The following is a 16,000-nucleotide window of genomic DNA, read 5'->3' as shown; positions in this document are numbered from 1 at the left end:
CTATGGTGGTGTGGTTCCAAAAAATAGGGAGGCTTCTCACAATGTTTTACTGCCGTTGGACCTTTAGGTATTGTTAGGTTAGAATCTTATTCATACCACTTTAGGGGACTGGAATTGGACTATTCCCTATGGGGAGAGAGGTTGAGGAGTGTATCCCTCTCGTTTTCCATTCTCTTTAAACCAATTGTGGCATGGGTTTGCTTTGGTTTGGTATATTTGCATAAAGAAGGATATCTAGGACCCGACGCTAGAATGCTGTCAGGAGACCTTGACCACTAGGGACTCAAGTTTCAGGTCAATCCTAGTGGGTCCGCTGTATACGTTCCGTTGCGAGAGGCAAACTCCACAAACCCTAGGCGACAAACCCCGTGACATTCCATGGGAGTGTTGGGTGGCGTCACTTAGACTCGTCTCTCGGTGGATCGCTAAAAATGTGCCTAGACAACTGATAGGCGGGGACGCTATGGTTGGTATCACAGCGAAAATTCATAATGATGTGTGACTAATTAGTGTATCGTTTGTAAACATATCCTAAATAGAATAACCTACGTGGTATGGCTTAATTGACAAGCACCTTTTGTACCCACGAATACTCACATGTAAGAGAAGAAATTCATTCTTAAGCAAATTAAGGCTACCGAGTTTAGTGAAGAAGGGATAGACGTCCCAACAGAGGCAGAGATATGGATTGGCTAGGCTAAAATATGATGGAAGCAATGGTGAAAAGATCAAGGTATTTCTAAAGCCGCTGTCACTTGGGCTCAGCTAAAAGATGTTGTACACGGACGATATCTTCCACCAACCTACTAGACTTTGAGGATGAATGAATTTTCAAGCACAAGAAGTTGGAATTAACCTTAGAAGCCTACTACTCAAAGTTCATAACCCTACTAAAATACACGCCACCTATGGATATCACGCAGCAAGTATCCAAGTTTTTCCATAGCCTGAACACTCCTCCGAACTACCGCCTTGAAGCAATGTATCCAAGAGACTTGCAAGATCCATTACTTGGAGCAAAGCCCATCGTCCAAGAACTTAAAATGGGCAATTGTGAAAAAGATGATTCGTGAGATCAGGATAAGAGATAGGGCACATCCAAGCATACTACCCTATCTTAAGCCCAAAAGATATTGAGTCTCCAAGAAAACAAAGCTACACAATTGCAATCTTTGGTTATATAGAGGAATCAAATGAAGACAAAGACGTAGAGCCTACTACACCTCTTCACGATTATTAGAAATCCTAGAAGTTCGATCGACATATAAACCAACTTGTGTTGGAGTAGACTTTACTCTTGTAACCATAATTCACCTGAGTAATATGAGTTGTATCTAGTTAGGGCCTAGAACTTGCAAATAATTAGAGATACTCTGGCAAGGAATGACAATTATAACTTGCAATAATTTTCCTTAAGTGTTTTTCTCGACTAATATAGATTGGGTCTTGCCAAAATGTCGAAGTTTGGGAGTATTGTTTAATATTACAAGCAAAGCCAATTGACCATGGACCTCAGTCCAGATCTAAAAAGAGGACAATTCGAAAACAAAGTTTCTGCGATAAAGGACCACTTTAGCCTGTTGAAAGGATCCTAGGACAATTTGGTTTAAATAAGAAAATCTTGGCAAGGACGACCACGAATCTTATGACTCCAAGTGATTGATAAATCTTCACAATGTTTCTATTGTAAAGAGCTAGGTCATTTCAAAAGGGAGTGTCCAAAGCACCCTAAACACCGATGCTTCGAGTGCCACAACATTGGACATATCCACGTTCATTGTCCCAACAAGACTCAAAGAGAACTCGAGCTTAAAAGAAATGAAGTTGCACAAGCTTCAGTGATTCAAAGCCTATAGGAATTTATATGATACCTAGAAAACCCCTAGAAGATAGTCATGAGATGTACCTACAATAAACTTTGCTCTTGTAATCCAGACTCAGATATATCAAATACAATATGTTGTTGTTTTAAAAGACTGCATGCTTATGAGTGGTTAGAGTGTCGCAACGAATGCATGATGGGTCTTATCCCACAAGTTCCAAAATGAAACCTTGAGTTTCTCTCGAGATGAGGACATCTCGATTTTTCTAAGGGGAGGAGGATATCATATTTTCACATAATTAAAAATTAGTTGGTTAGTTTGAAAGTTAGTTAGTCAATTAATAAGTTAGTAGGATTACAAAAGACTAACTAAAGTAAAAACTAACTAATGTTAATAATTAACTATTTTTATTTAATTAAAAATATATCTTTTAAAAAATCAAGAGTCCTAATCTAATATTTTTCTTAGATTGATAAGGACCATAGCCACCCTTCAGGAAAGTTACAATGTCAATGAGAGTTATGAGCCATATTAATCACTAGTTTTAATGTATATAGTATGGATGGTCCAAAAATATTAGATTTTTGGGCAAAAACTAGTATATTTTAGATATTATCCTGAAAAGATATGGAGATTTTTAGAACTGGATGTCTTTTTTTAAAAAGTGATGTTTTAGTTAGTTTTGGAGATTTTATTTTAAAAAAAAGAGAGATTGGCGATATCACGCGTGCTGCAATTGTAGTTTCTAGGCAGTAGACAGCACTTCGAATAGGGAGAAAAATGAGTGATTTGAAAGATTTCTAACCAAGTGTTTTGAAGTTTTACCCTCCTTTTGGAACTAATGGAACCATCAGATTTATGATTTGAGCTTCACATCACTGCTTTTTCCAAGATCCCCTCCACCAAGAGCTATTTTTCTTAGCCACAGGCCCTCTTCTCTAATTCACCATAAATATGAGACGTGGGGAGGCACAAGAAAGCACAAGGAGACCTTCAGAGGCTACGAGGGAGAGATAGATAGGTACTCCTCCAAGAGATTGTGAGAAGGAGCTTGAGAGAGCGAGAGAGAGAGGAGTTACCCTGAGAGGTTGCAAGGGAGAGAGTTAGCTCAATTCCCCCTTATCTCGCGATATTCGACTGAGCCATATTCTCTGATGCTCTTCCATCTCAAAATCCATTCCTTCCTTATCTCTCAAATCTACTTTCGGACAATGGCCCCCAAGCGAAGAATGTCACGTGCGGATGGCAATCCATAACGAGCAACGAAGCTTCGGGTGAGGGGATCAGTGTCAATCCAACTACGGTATCAGTCGTATAAAGTAATGTATTTCCAAATTGATAGATTCTTACTTTGATTCTTGTATGAGAAACGTTAGCCCCCATACTATGATGCATGAGTATAGGTCATAAAAAAGAATAAATTTCATCTCACATATTCGAAAGATGGAGCTTGCAAAGTGCATGTATCAAGGGAAATTACACCTAGTTGCATATGACTTATTCGTTGATAGAGCAAATAGAAAGAAGAATCGGTCAGGGGTTACGCATGGCAATAATAGTTTTAAAAAATGACATTAAAATTTGTGCATACGAGTGTTAAGTAAAATTTTCATAGAATCGCTCTTTGATCCCAAAGGGGAGAGCGAATATGTGATGGAATTGTTATCGTATCTATTTTTGCATTGTTTGGAAAAGATACAATTGGTTTTTGTTGGTTGATTGAACAACTCCCTAAATGCTTGTACATTCAAGTGATTGTTGAACTGTGGTTTGGATGATTACTCCAAGTGCTTGTGATTGATGGTAAATTCATAGCGGGGGTCTATGATGAAAATTTTCCATGAAAAATAAAGAAATGTTTTCTTGGAAGATAATGTTAGATTGATTGCCTTGATTATGCTTGATTCTTAATTGGGTTAATTAAAGAATGATATTTTACATAGATGGATCATCTCCAAGGTCACGCCGCATTTCAACCCAAGAGGACACTGCTTGATTCACAGGCCGAAGGTCAAGTGGTGAAAAGGCCATTCACAGAAATTGTGTATCACTCCTAGATCGATTGGGGTCAATGGAGCTCTAGACAGTCCTTGCCAAGTTTGGGACGGAGTTGAAGACTGTAGTGTGTCCAACGTTTGTGGCATTGGAAGATCCTATTCTAGATAATGGATGGAAATTATGGTGCCATGTGATTTGGATCAAGTACTTCTGCTTAACAGAAGTGATACATAATTTCTCCTGTATGGGCAAGAGGCAAAGATTAACTTGAAGATAAGTTAAGGAACTTGTTTAAACTTGTTTGTGAAATTGCTCTGTATTCATGTCTGTGCCATAAATTATGTGAACAAACCCCATTCCCTAAAAGGCCTAATTAAGGAAACTAATTTTAAATGTCACATATAAATGTGATAAGACCTAATTAGATAACTAAAGAATGCCAATTGAGGGAAGCGGGTGGGCAGAACCCTCGACAAGTCTATCCTATGGCAGGGTGGTCCCAAAGAACTGGGAGGCGTCTCACAAGGTTTTACCGCCATTGGATCTTTAGGTATTATTAGGTCACTACAACAAAATGGCTCCATAGACGCGCTTGTAGACGCAATATTTGAACTGTGAAAAAGAATGTCGGGCGTGTTTATTACCGCGTCTATTTCTGCGTCTACAGTATCACGTCTAAAAGCGTGCTTATAGTCAGAGTTACACGGCCATGTAGATACGCATATAAACGGGCGTATTGACGCGCTACGTAAATATATAATCATATTTATAAAAAAGTGGATATATTCACATTGTGCGTCTATACACGCGTGTATCTACGTGTCTAAAAAAGCGTTTACTCTGCAAGTTTTTGACGAGAATAGATGCGCATTTATCCTGCAATTTAGACGCGCTAATAGACGCGCAAAACAGAGGTATGAAAAAACCCCCATCAATATCAAATTGTATGCTTAGGGAAAACAGAGAAAGATTATTTGAAGATTGGATACTGAAAACAAAACAATGCATGTAGAACACGAAATTTCATATATATAGATGGAACGTTTTTACATTATGAGTTCTAATGCTTGGGACCTCAAGTATGGTCATGGTCACAAGCACTAGCTGAAAGTAATACATATCAAAAATGAAAATTACAAGCCAAGGGGAGGTATGCATGCATGGGTCTCCTCTATATCTCCTCAGAAGAGGCATCATCATCGCTACCACCACTGCTGCCTGTGCCGCTGCCGTTGCCGCCACCACTACTGCTAGTCTCCCCTTCGCTATCCTCAACTGCATCAGGGTTCGCCTACACAAAGGATTAAGGCATATAAATACTATTACAAACAATAAATTAGAGTTATCTATAATTTTCATGTAAAAAATAAAACATACCTCTTCTGGTGGTGGAATCCTCATGGCGCGACTATAATGCTCCTCTGTGATGAGTCCCTCCTTGTAGAAATACTGTCAAGTGGACACCCAGTTATGACCTCAATGGTAGCCTACCTCTCTAGGAGTAGGCATCCTACCAACGATATGATACTACAAAACAATTTGAACATACAACGTATTAAAACACACTACATAATGAAGTGAAACAAATTACAAAATTTAATTTTTTTAAAAAAATCAAATAATACTTACAAACTTAGCCTCCTATGACTCCCTACCACCCGATCCATAATGCGACGATCCCATGGTTGCCATCTAGATACGTCGCGCCTCTGCATGCTAGCGACTTGTCATTTTCTCCGATGCTCTCTTCTTTGCCTCTTTCCACTCCTTGCGGTGGCAATTGGGTGGTTGGCCATATCTAGGGCACTCCTACTCTTGTCTCCGCAGTGACTCCTTGGCACACGTCATAAGGTGAGACCTCTTGTTATGAAGCGCGTCTCTCACCTTTGACCGTCCCCAATCATCTGAGAATCGTGAATTCTTGGGATTAGGGTACCTTCTATGTACTACCCGCAGCACCTCTTGCCACAAACCATTTTTTTGGTGCTTGAAGGGAATCATGCAATCTTTATATGTGGCATGCACGACACTCCCCAAGTAGGCTATCATTTCCCTCCCCTCAGAGTCATACAAGATACCACCAACATCAATTGACAAAGTAGTACATTTATGGAGGCTCACCTCTCTCATTTTCCAGTGAGGGTGATCGAGAACCTAGGCAACCCCCACAAAGCCCTCGACCTCCTTGTCCTCCAGCATGACTCTCCCTCCTCCCTCGATGTGCACTACCCTCTACCTCACTCGATACATGTGCTTCTGCAGATGCACATGCTTCGGCCGATCCATGTACCTCAACTGATCCCTGTGTAGGCAAAGATGTGATAGGTGTCCCAGACATCACACTGAAAACCTCTCTGTAGTGGGAGGGCGACCAAGATAATTGGTCATCTCTGCCATGAATTGCTCCTTGTTGAATGGGGTGCTGGAGGATCCAGGATTCCACATCTACACAAGAAAAATCATATTATCCTATGCAGACAAAATATATTACATGCTGCGTCTATATCTGCGTCTCTATGCGTGTCTATATCTGTGTCTCTGTGGGCGTCTATCAGTGCGTCTATTTCCGTGTCTATACCTGCATCCACACTGTCATCTGGACGCGCTGACAGACGCCCACAGTCGGACCATTTCTTTTCAAACTTGGTTTAAAAACGTACAAAAAAACCTCCATACATGACAAGATCCAGCATGTGAAGAGAGAGAAGAGAGAGACAAACAGACAGAGAAAGCAAACAAGATTGAGAAAGAGAACTCACCTTCTTTGCTTGTTCCATCGAGTGGCAACTAGATTGCAAGCTCCTTGTCCTCCTTCTCCCTTCCCTTGGTAAGTTTCTTGAATCTTCTTCTCTTCCTTGCTGTTTGGCTCTTGTTCTTTACTCTTTGGCTATTCTTTCCTCCTGTCCTCTTTTTACTCTTATTTCCTTGCCTCATTGTCTTCATGAAGTGATAGATAGACAGGAGTAGTGATGTCGAGCTCAAACTACAGAAAACGTGCAAAAAACGCAGGAAAGCACAGGTTTGAAAAGAAAGCCACAACTTTTTTTAAATTTTTCTATATCTGCGTGGCGCGTCTGTAAGCGTGTGTATATGCGCAGATAATGCCTATTACAGGCGCTTACAAACGCGCAGGAACAATTTAGAAAATCAATGCATGCATTTAGGGAATCAATTGACCTATGTGGTGACATATATAACAAAGCTTGAGGATAAGAGATAACACATTGGCAAGTCAATTGGCACATATGTAGTGACTTACTAGACCATCCCACTTACAATTGCATGCAAGTATCAATAGGTAGATAAAGCACGAATGGTTTTTAGCTAGAGAGAGATAATGCAATGAAGGTGTATACGAAAGAGACAAAGAAAGGCATATTATCCATCAATCAATCAAAGATATGTGCATGAAGTGACTTGATATAGTAATTAGAGTATCGTCATTTTTAGGATGCTCCATTGACTTCTGTAAGTTCCTATAACCTTGAAGTAGAATATAGCCAACCACACTGTCCATGGAGGGAAAACTTGGCCTCATCAAATTAACCAAGTTAATTTACTTATACATTTCATAGATAAGATATTTGTAGTTGGCTTGTTGGTATTGCAAAGTATCCTTACAGTGATCTATTTTAGTCACCAACAAGTGGACACGTTGGCTAAAGATGATGAAAACAGGATATGTGCACATTGGCTACATGTGGTCCACCTTATCTAAAATTATATGTAAGCTATAAGTGCACCTTGACACGATTGGAATAGCTTGCACATGCACAAGCCAACTGATTTACATCAATCTACTCATGCTATGAATTGGCATGCATGGCTAGGTTAAGTGCACAACAAATGAGACATGTTAGTATATTGATAAATTCTCTCTCTCTCTCTCTCTCTATATATATATATATATATATATATATATATATATATATATATATTGCAAATGCACAAGTCAACCTTTGATCTATATATACATCCAATCACATTTGTATAGAGCATGATTGGATATATATTTGTAATACTCAGAAAGAAGTAAAGTTGGTAATGTATATCATGTCCTATGCATGTATATGCCCTATACATGTATATCACGTCGTATATACATGTATATCATGCCCGTATGATCCTATACATGTATATCATGTCCTAGCTTATGATCCAGGTGTAATTATGTTGTATATACATCCAATCATGCCCTATTCAAACAAATACTAGCTGTTAAGATGTTTGGTCATATTCAGGGACTTTATGAGAAATGAAAAATATGTAGTGTATCTAAGCTCTCTAACCAGCACTAATAGGATAAGTTCATAATTTTTGTGGAGAAGTTATATTCCCCCATCCCTTCTAGTGTATCTCAGCTCTAGCACTAATAAGGTTATGTTCGTACTTTTTCTAGAGAAGTAGAACTCCTTGATCACTTAAGCAGCGTAGCTTTAGCTATGTAGCATAAGTGATGCTTAGAAGTTGGTTCACTATCCTGGCCATTTATGCATCGAAAAATATCATCATTTATGCAATGTCCATAGCAACACTGAATTGCGTCTTGTTAGGGATAAATAATAATTTAGACTTTTTTCCCGTCCCGTATGCGGCGTGATATGCCACTTAAGAAACACGCACAGATTCTTCAACAAAATTTAGGCATTAGACCTTGCTCAACGGCCTTGTAGGGGACGTCACCATTCCTATGATGTTCTAAGAGATCCATGCTGCGACGCTCAAAATTGGAAAATAAAACTATGGGTACTGCTTGAGCGATGTGTAATATCGCTTACGGGATGAGAAAACAATATTGTAATAGTTGTCTTTGAAGCAATGCAAGCTGGTGGTAATACTGTAATTGCCTAACAAACGACACAGTGCTGATTTCACGCACGGCATTCGCAATGCTTTTCAACTGCATGTCGTCGCGTAGGCGACGCCCATATTAACTACATATAGCTTAAATGATATAGCTTAAATGATGATGTGAATTTTTCTTTACGCCTGCGAACATGCTCTATTTGAACTCGGAGACTGAGTGCGGAGACGAGAGAGAGAGAGAGAGAGAGAGAGATCAGAGAATCAATCCCTCCACCATCGCTCGAGGGCGCTTCATCCCACCTCACAATCACCAATCACCACGCCTTTGTGTGTTGCCTTACCACCTCCTCAACTCTTGGGCTACCACAACATAGACCCGCCGCCTACTTGGCCCTTGGTCAGTTGGTAGCATGAAACAACCTCCACCCCATCCTTGAAAGCCAATCGAGCCTCAAAGGACCCTCGCACCATCCTTTTATGCTTAAGCGTTTAATACAGTTCATCAAGAAGTAAATTGTTTAGAAGTCTACTGATCAACAGGTTTTCTTTTAATAATAAATACAATATAAAACGTGGGATATTATTAGGACCAACCATCATAATCTTACATTGTTTTGCTCCCTAGTCATGGAGTGTTCCAATAGCCCTTTAGGACCAACATTGCTAAGAGAATGGCTAGAGTCTTTTTTATTGATCTGTCCTCGTTGTAGAGTATTGAAATATACACTTACTGATCTCATGAGGAAGGGAGTGTGCATAGAACATAGACGGTACGCATAGATTATTGAGAGGCAAGTGCGTTTAGTGAGATTGTACATACAGAGAGCGTGGATGTGATCAGAAGCATGTTGGTTTAGACAGAAATGCATGCGATAGACATAGTGAAAGGAAAAAAAGACTATAGGTATTGATAAAGAAATTTACATATTAGAGCTAGAGTTTGAGTGATCACATGAAGAGACCAACAGATTATAAATTTGCAAAAGAGGATTATGATGAACTCTTTATCCCTAAATCTTGTCAACGCAAAGACCCAAAACATGTCAAGCCATACATATTTGGTTATAAGGGGTGATATTAAACAATAGACCCATCGAATGTCAAATAAAGACAAAACTTTGGGCATTTAGCTCGTAAACAATTGAAGTGTATTAGGCTACAGCTTTGCCGAGTGTTTTGATGGAGAAACGATTGAGGGCTATGATACCACCATTTACTCTCAGACGCAAAAAGCTCATAATATCGAGTCATTCGTTTTGATGCATAGACCCATGAGTGAAGGAAAATGTTACGATATCTTATATTTCTTTCATACATTTATAACGAATTAATACCAGAGTTTAAGTTATACATCTAATGTCACTCAAAATTGTCAACCTTTGTAGCCATTGACATCTGATAATTACTTTTACAGCCAAGTTTGTGGTCCCAAAGAGGAGAAATTAGATCAGAAATTACTGGCTAGCTAGGCTTTAAGAGTAACTACATTAATGACTATAGGTCATGTTGTTTGATTATATGGTACAAATGGATATATGTTATCCGCCACAGTGCCGTGAAGCTATGGGACAGAGTGATGTGCTCTCAGCATTAATGGCAAGGGGACAACACATGATTCACATCGTGGTACAGTTGATGAGGGAGCATGCTGGCCCAATACATGAGTTGCTGATCCTTGGTTTCGTCGTCGATGCCAATCAACTTGCCCTCAATACTGTTGCAGGTATCCCCATCATCATAATGAATGTCATCATTATGATCTGCTGCTACCTTCAACAAAGCTTCATCACAGCTATTGCTGACGCAGTCGCTCGATGGGCTGCTGCTGCAGTCGGAGCTACTCAAGGCACTGATCAAGCCCGGATTAATAAAAAATCCGTCATTCGTGATCAGAAGCGGGTCGACGCTCTGATGATCGCTTCCTGCAGTCATTTGATCAACTATAGGATCATCATTAATTGGGCCGTAGCTGTGCGATTGGGGAACATATTGGGCCGGCCACGGATTATGATTAACAGGACTGTGTACTTCAGCTGAATTACCGTTGAGGAAATCAGTTATGCCCAATTGGGCGTGATCTGATTGCAGCTGTGCGACCAGGTGTTGATGCTCAGCTGCCGCTTGCAAGCTGTAATTGATTATGTGAGCATTCACATGATCGCGTTCGTGGCGTGATGAGCTATGATCATGATCAGTACTGTTAGTGGCTGAATCAGGGATAATGAGAGGATTAGGGGGTCGAGTTGTAGTACCGTGATCAAGCAGTACGGAAGAGAGATCATTAAGATTAGCGCACGCATTCAAATTGGGGATATTATTCTGCAGCTGGCTTATGAGTAGCATATTGGGATTAGTCTCGTAATTAGCATAGGTAGGAGTGGCAGCTGACGAGCCGTTTGGATGCATCAGCATAATCTGCTGCTGCAGTTGCGCTTGATGGGCCATGACCTGGAGATGAGGGTCATATGGACCGAGATTAAATGACGCTACAGAATCATTGGTGCGTGCCTCGGCTAGATTGCGTAATATGCTAGCTGTGGTTGATGATGATGGGGATGATGATGATGATGATGATGATGAATGAGGAGGATTTATAGGGGCAACGCAGCTAGCTGTAGCCTGATTATTAATGCTGGCGCAGTACCTCCGCCATGCCTCGTACCAGTTCAAGTAATTACTGTGGCTGTTGTAGGCACTCATGAACTGAGCAGGCAGGTGGGTCACTGGATCGATCCCCATCTGCCACAGCTTCTTCTTGAGGTGCGTGTTCCAGTAATTCTTAATCTCGTTGTCGGTTCTGCCCGGAAGGTGGGAAGCAATGCTGGACCACCTGCATTTTTATTAAAGAAACATGACGATACTCAGTCTCAGAAACATTTAGTCTTTCAGTACTATAAGCTTAAATCACTTAATTGGTGTCTTTCATAGCCATCACTTCATAAACGAGTATAAAAGACCTGATCAGACAAAACAATCAACTTTTGTACAGTAAACAATCTCGCATTTATATTCCTCAGTGAACGTCAGTGACGATGTGATTTGTGAATTCTAAGTTCTGATAATTACCTGTTGCCCAGCAAGCTGTGGAGGTGGATGATGGAGCGCTCTTCATGGGGAGAGAAGTTGCCGCGCTTGATATCAGGGCGCAGATAATTCGTCCATCTCAAGCGGCAGCTCTTCCCGCACCTCGAAAGCCCTGCATTCATCAAACTAGACTAATTCAACCTATGCAGAATAATTCACAAAAAACTGCAATCTGCAATCCTCAGCGAACTCTAATAAACTAATAATCGGAGAGGACTATTCTCATTGTAAGATAGCGCAGATCAATTATTAGAGGCGAGGCATCTAAGGCTAGTCACAGAACCTCGAATTCGTAGATTATCCGAAGAGTAATGATCGGATTTGAGTCAATAGGATTTATACCAGCTAATTTAGGGAGAGTGCGCCAGCTGCCATGGCCGCGGTTACGTTGAATGAAAGAAACAAGCTTCTCATCTTCCTCGGGAGTCCAAGCGCCTTTCTTAAGCCCAGCCTTATCACAACAGGGGGAGCGCCCCATAGTTATCAATCAGAATTGATCAGTCCGACCAGCCTGCAGCTGATTACTGATCGATGTGGATGAGATGAATTAACGTCAGAGGTGATCGGTAGTAGTATGCCGATGAATGGGGCAGAACAATTTCCAAGTAGTGTGTATATATATTGTGTATTTGTGGTGTGCATATGAGAGAGAGAGACACCCACACACACACACAAATGATTGTACTTTATATCGAATCGTAGTTTTTTTGTTTCCTCTGTATATAATATATATATATATATGAGGTGGTTCCCGGTCTTGTGAAAAAGGGTCTGGATTGCCACTTTGCCGTGATTCTCGAGGCTCACACGCATCCCTTTTACTCTAGCCTTTTACTACACAGTCAAAAGCCTCCCTCGAGTACTTGTATCCTTACAACTCCCGCCCATGATTTGGTCCTTTGTAGCTTTTTGAACAAGTTTAACCTTTTAATTTCAAATGAGCTCTCACCTTCCAAGTTTGAATCCTCAACCATGTTCATCACCGTTAGTTCAATACATGCAAAATTATCATAGGCCCAATGTTCATCACCGTTACATGCATAATTTCCATAGGCCCAATGTTAGTACGCCGTCTTGGATGGGTCATAATCCATGCTCGCAAGCTAACATGTACAACCAAATTGTTGACATGTCCATCTTTAGACCAAGTATTGAGCACCTTTCATGCTTAAAGCACATTCATCCCTTGCACTATGAAAAATTAGTGTCGAGCTATAAGGGAGAGATGAAAATGAAAAAGGTGTAGAGAGGTAAAAGAATAGCACACATGTCATAGTGACCAAGTAGCACTTTGACAAAATTTCTTTTCTTTTGTTTGCCCCTCCAATGCACAATGTAGTTTCCACACCACAAATGGATTGCTTGCTAGTTACCACCTCAATTTTAGCACACATGGAGGCTCTCTAGAGCTCCCTAGCTAGAGCTTTTAGGTATTATAAAATGTGAGTTGTTAGTCTTCTAACTATTCATTTTGTGAGAAAAGCTATATAATGCATAATCGTTTCAAGAAAGAGGTATTAAATTTTTATGAAAATGAGTACTCCAAGTTTTGTAGTTTTGAGTTACACATAGATTCAAGGAGATGTGAAAGTGTGGGAAATGAAAGGCTACATAGCTATATTTTTTTCATTGGCAATCCCAAGTGGTAACTATACATATATATATATATATGCAAGGGGTTTATATTCATGAGCTTCAAATAGACATTATATGCATATATTGACTATCCACCATTATTATGATCTAGCTTTATACAACTCTTAGACTTAGCTCTTTGGAATTGATCTAATAAGGTTCAGAAATAGGGATTTATGTTAGGCTCCACATGGTGGACCCACCATCATAAGTCTTATGAAGTGACAACTAATACATTTTCTCCTCTTCTTGAGATATGGAATGGTACAAAAGAAAGATGTCACTTCATGATGTATTCAATGCCTTATTAAATTTCAAGGATTTAGAAGATAAGCCCCTAATGAACGTAGGTAGAGTAGCTTTGTTGTATGCATTTGTTGTACAACTAAGAACCAAATAGGTTTGTGAAGTACATACGGATGATAGGGTGAAGGGGAAAGAGTTGAGATGTCTAGATATAAGGAGTATTGATTGAAGTTAGAGATGAAATGAGTTCTTGCTAGACCTTATTGATTGTTGAAGGACGTCTTTCACCGATGCCAAGTTCACATCAAGAAACACAATTGTGATCAAAACTTAGTGGATCCTTCAAAACTTACAAAAACACTTAGGAAAGTATCCAAATATTAGTAGCTCAATAGATTATTAGTAAGGTTCATCATGATGGATCATGATAACTTGGAATCAAACTCAAAAAATTTTGTTGAGTCCTTCAGACTCTTCTAACTTTTAGTAAGTGGTTCTTTTTGTTAAATACTCAAGCCTTATTGTGTTGAAACTTGGTTTCATGGCTTCTATTGGTAGTCTATCTACCAAAAACAAGCCTTACAAGGAGTTCTAAGGTATAATTTGGGAGTGTGAGCTGCTTATGCTCCTAATCACTATCACTAAAAAGGTGCACATCGACTTTGTTAGTACTTTCAAGTTTCAAGTTGGTTTTCTCAAGAGTAAAAAGCCGCTTTCTAGAGTAAGGGGATGTATAGATTAATAGCCTTTGAATTAGTGGCAACAATATTTATTTTGCCAAGGGGAGTAAAGCATAGACTTTTAAGTTACAAGTTTGATGAGCAAGAAACCCTTAGATTAGTAACAACCTATTGTTAACTTCTAGTACTAAGCACAATCTATGACAACACATATTTCCCTTCAAAAGTGGCAATGTGTTACTCATTGGTAGGAAAAGGCTCACGAATCTACTTTGAGACGGTCGTTCTTAGGGGAAGGGGAACACTTCTTTCCAAGGATTATGAAGTGACCTTCTTCATGAAGTTAATGATGGAAAAGTGCAAGCCTGCATAAGAGAAGTGAATGGTTTCTTCTTGCAATGGAACATTGCCATGCAAGGGATTCGCTAAACTTTCTCGAGATCTAGGAACCCTAAAGTCAGCCAACCTAGGATGATACCTTCTTCAATCTCCACGGAAGGGATTTCACATTGTCTTAAAAGACTAGCACATAAGGTAAACTTTTGTTCGAACCTTGTGGAGATTTGATTCCTAAAATAAGTTGGTGCCTCACTCCACTTTTGTACAAGTAAGAGTTCAAGAAAGTGTAGCAAGTCAATGGGCGTTTGGGAAGAGTCTGGGCCAGCACCCGTGAGCTTAGAAGTTAGCAGGCGTCTTTGCAACGAGGCACGGCATAAGGCTCGCGTCATTCTAAAAAGGCCCTTGGCCGAGTCAGGCAAACGGGCGAGAAAGCGCTTTTTGGAGGGTACGGACTCCGGAGTCCGAACTGCGACGACGACGAGAGAGCTTTTCGGGAGCGAGAGAGACTGTCAGTGAGTTTTCACATTGAATGTGGGGCGGCGTTTGCTGGTGGCGATGCGCGTTCACGTGGCGCCTCGTACTTGTGACAGGTGGCCGGGTGGCGAGATCACGGGCAATCAAGGCTCGTCAAACTGTACGGCCAGAGAAGTGGACGGTTTTTAGTAATCATTTTGACAAAAGAGCGATAAACTTGTAAACACGATATAGTCAACACCGATGGCACGTGGCAGGGCATGATTGGCTGGCCTGATTCGTGTGAGGAGGGCAAAGGGGGTGGTCCGTGGAGTGTGCACTGTTCTCACGCCGGTTACACACATGCTTGTCGGCGGACGGCAGTCCCCCACAGAGAATAGTCACGGGTGACTCACGCTAGCCAGGACCTTAGTGTTCACGAAAAACCAAGGTTTAATGTCAAGTGATCTGAAATACTTCAAATTTTAAAGAATAAGGTTTTAAACATTCAATTCTTTAAAAAAATTGGGTCGGCAAATAGATGTAATTTGATTCAAATAGCTCTCTGAAATTTTGAGTTAATGGTTTTTGTATCTACCACAAAAAATGTTTTTTATGAATAGTGGCAAGCCTCTCTTTCTCTCCGGCCTATGTGTATATATTATACAAACGAACGTCGCCACTTAGTACACTCATGAGCAAGCTACTCGACCTCACAACACCTAGGCATATCCCATAAACGACATCTTCCAAGGCCCATGAGAAATGTCAATTATAACTATCATTATGGCTTGTACAATGTGTTATCATTGCGACTCATACGTTGGGGCAACATTGCAATCGTTCCAAACCTTCACATTGATGTGTATGTGTTATCCCACCGCCACATCGCATACCTCCTTTCCCTTTTGAGACAATTGTGCCTTTTTTACTTTT

General features: G+C 40.3%; 1 protein-coding gene across 1 annotated transcript; it reads right to left on the bottom strand.

Annotated features, from left to right (window-relative positions):
* Positions 1-9,986: 9,986 nt before the first annotated feature.
* LOC148016918 (uncharacterized) lies at positions 9,987-12,413 on the bottom strand. The gene is made up of 3 exons (XM_087662466.1): positions 12,054-12,413; positions 11,694-11,823; positions 9,987-11,457 (listed from the first exon to the last, which is right to left on the bottom strand). The coding sequence occupies exons 1-3, from the start codon at positions 12,187-12,189 to the stop codon at positions 10,218-10,220; spliced, it is 1,506 nt and encodes a 501-aa protein (XP_087518592.1). The 5' UTR covers positions 12,190-12,413; the 3' UTR covers positions 9,987-10,217.
* Between the last annotated feature and the right edge of the window lie 3,587 nt (positions 12,414-16,000).

The sequence above is a fragment of the Lygodium microphyllum genome, chromosome 22 (genome assembly GCF_053477565.2).
Source record: "Lygodium microphyllum isolate KBCC chromosome 22, Lygodium_microphyllum_v1.1.10, whole genome shotgun sequence".
NCBI lineage: Eukaryota > Viridiplantae > Streptophyta > Polypodiopsida > Schizaeales > Lygodiaceae > Lygodium > Lygodium microphyllum.
Note: the sequence above shows the minus strand (reverse complement) of the source record. Positions and strands in the feature narration are given on the sequence as shown.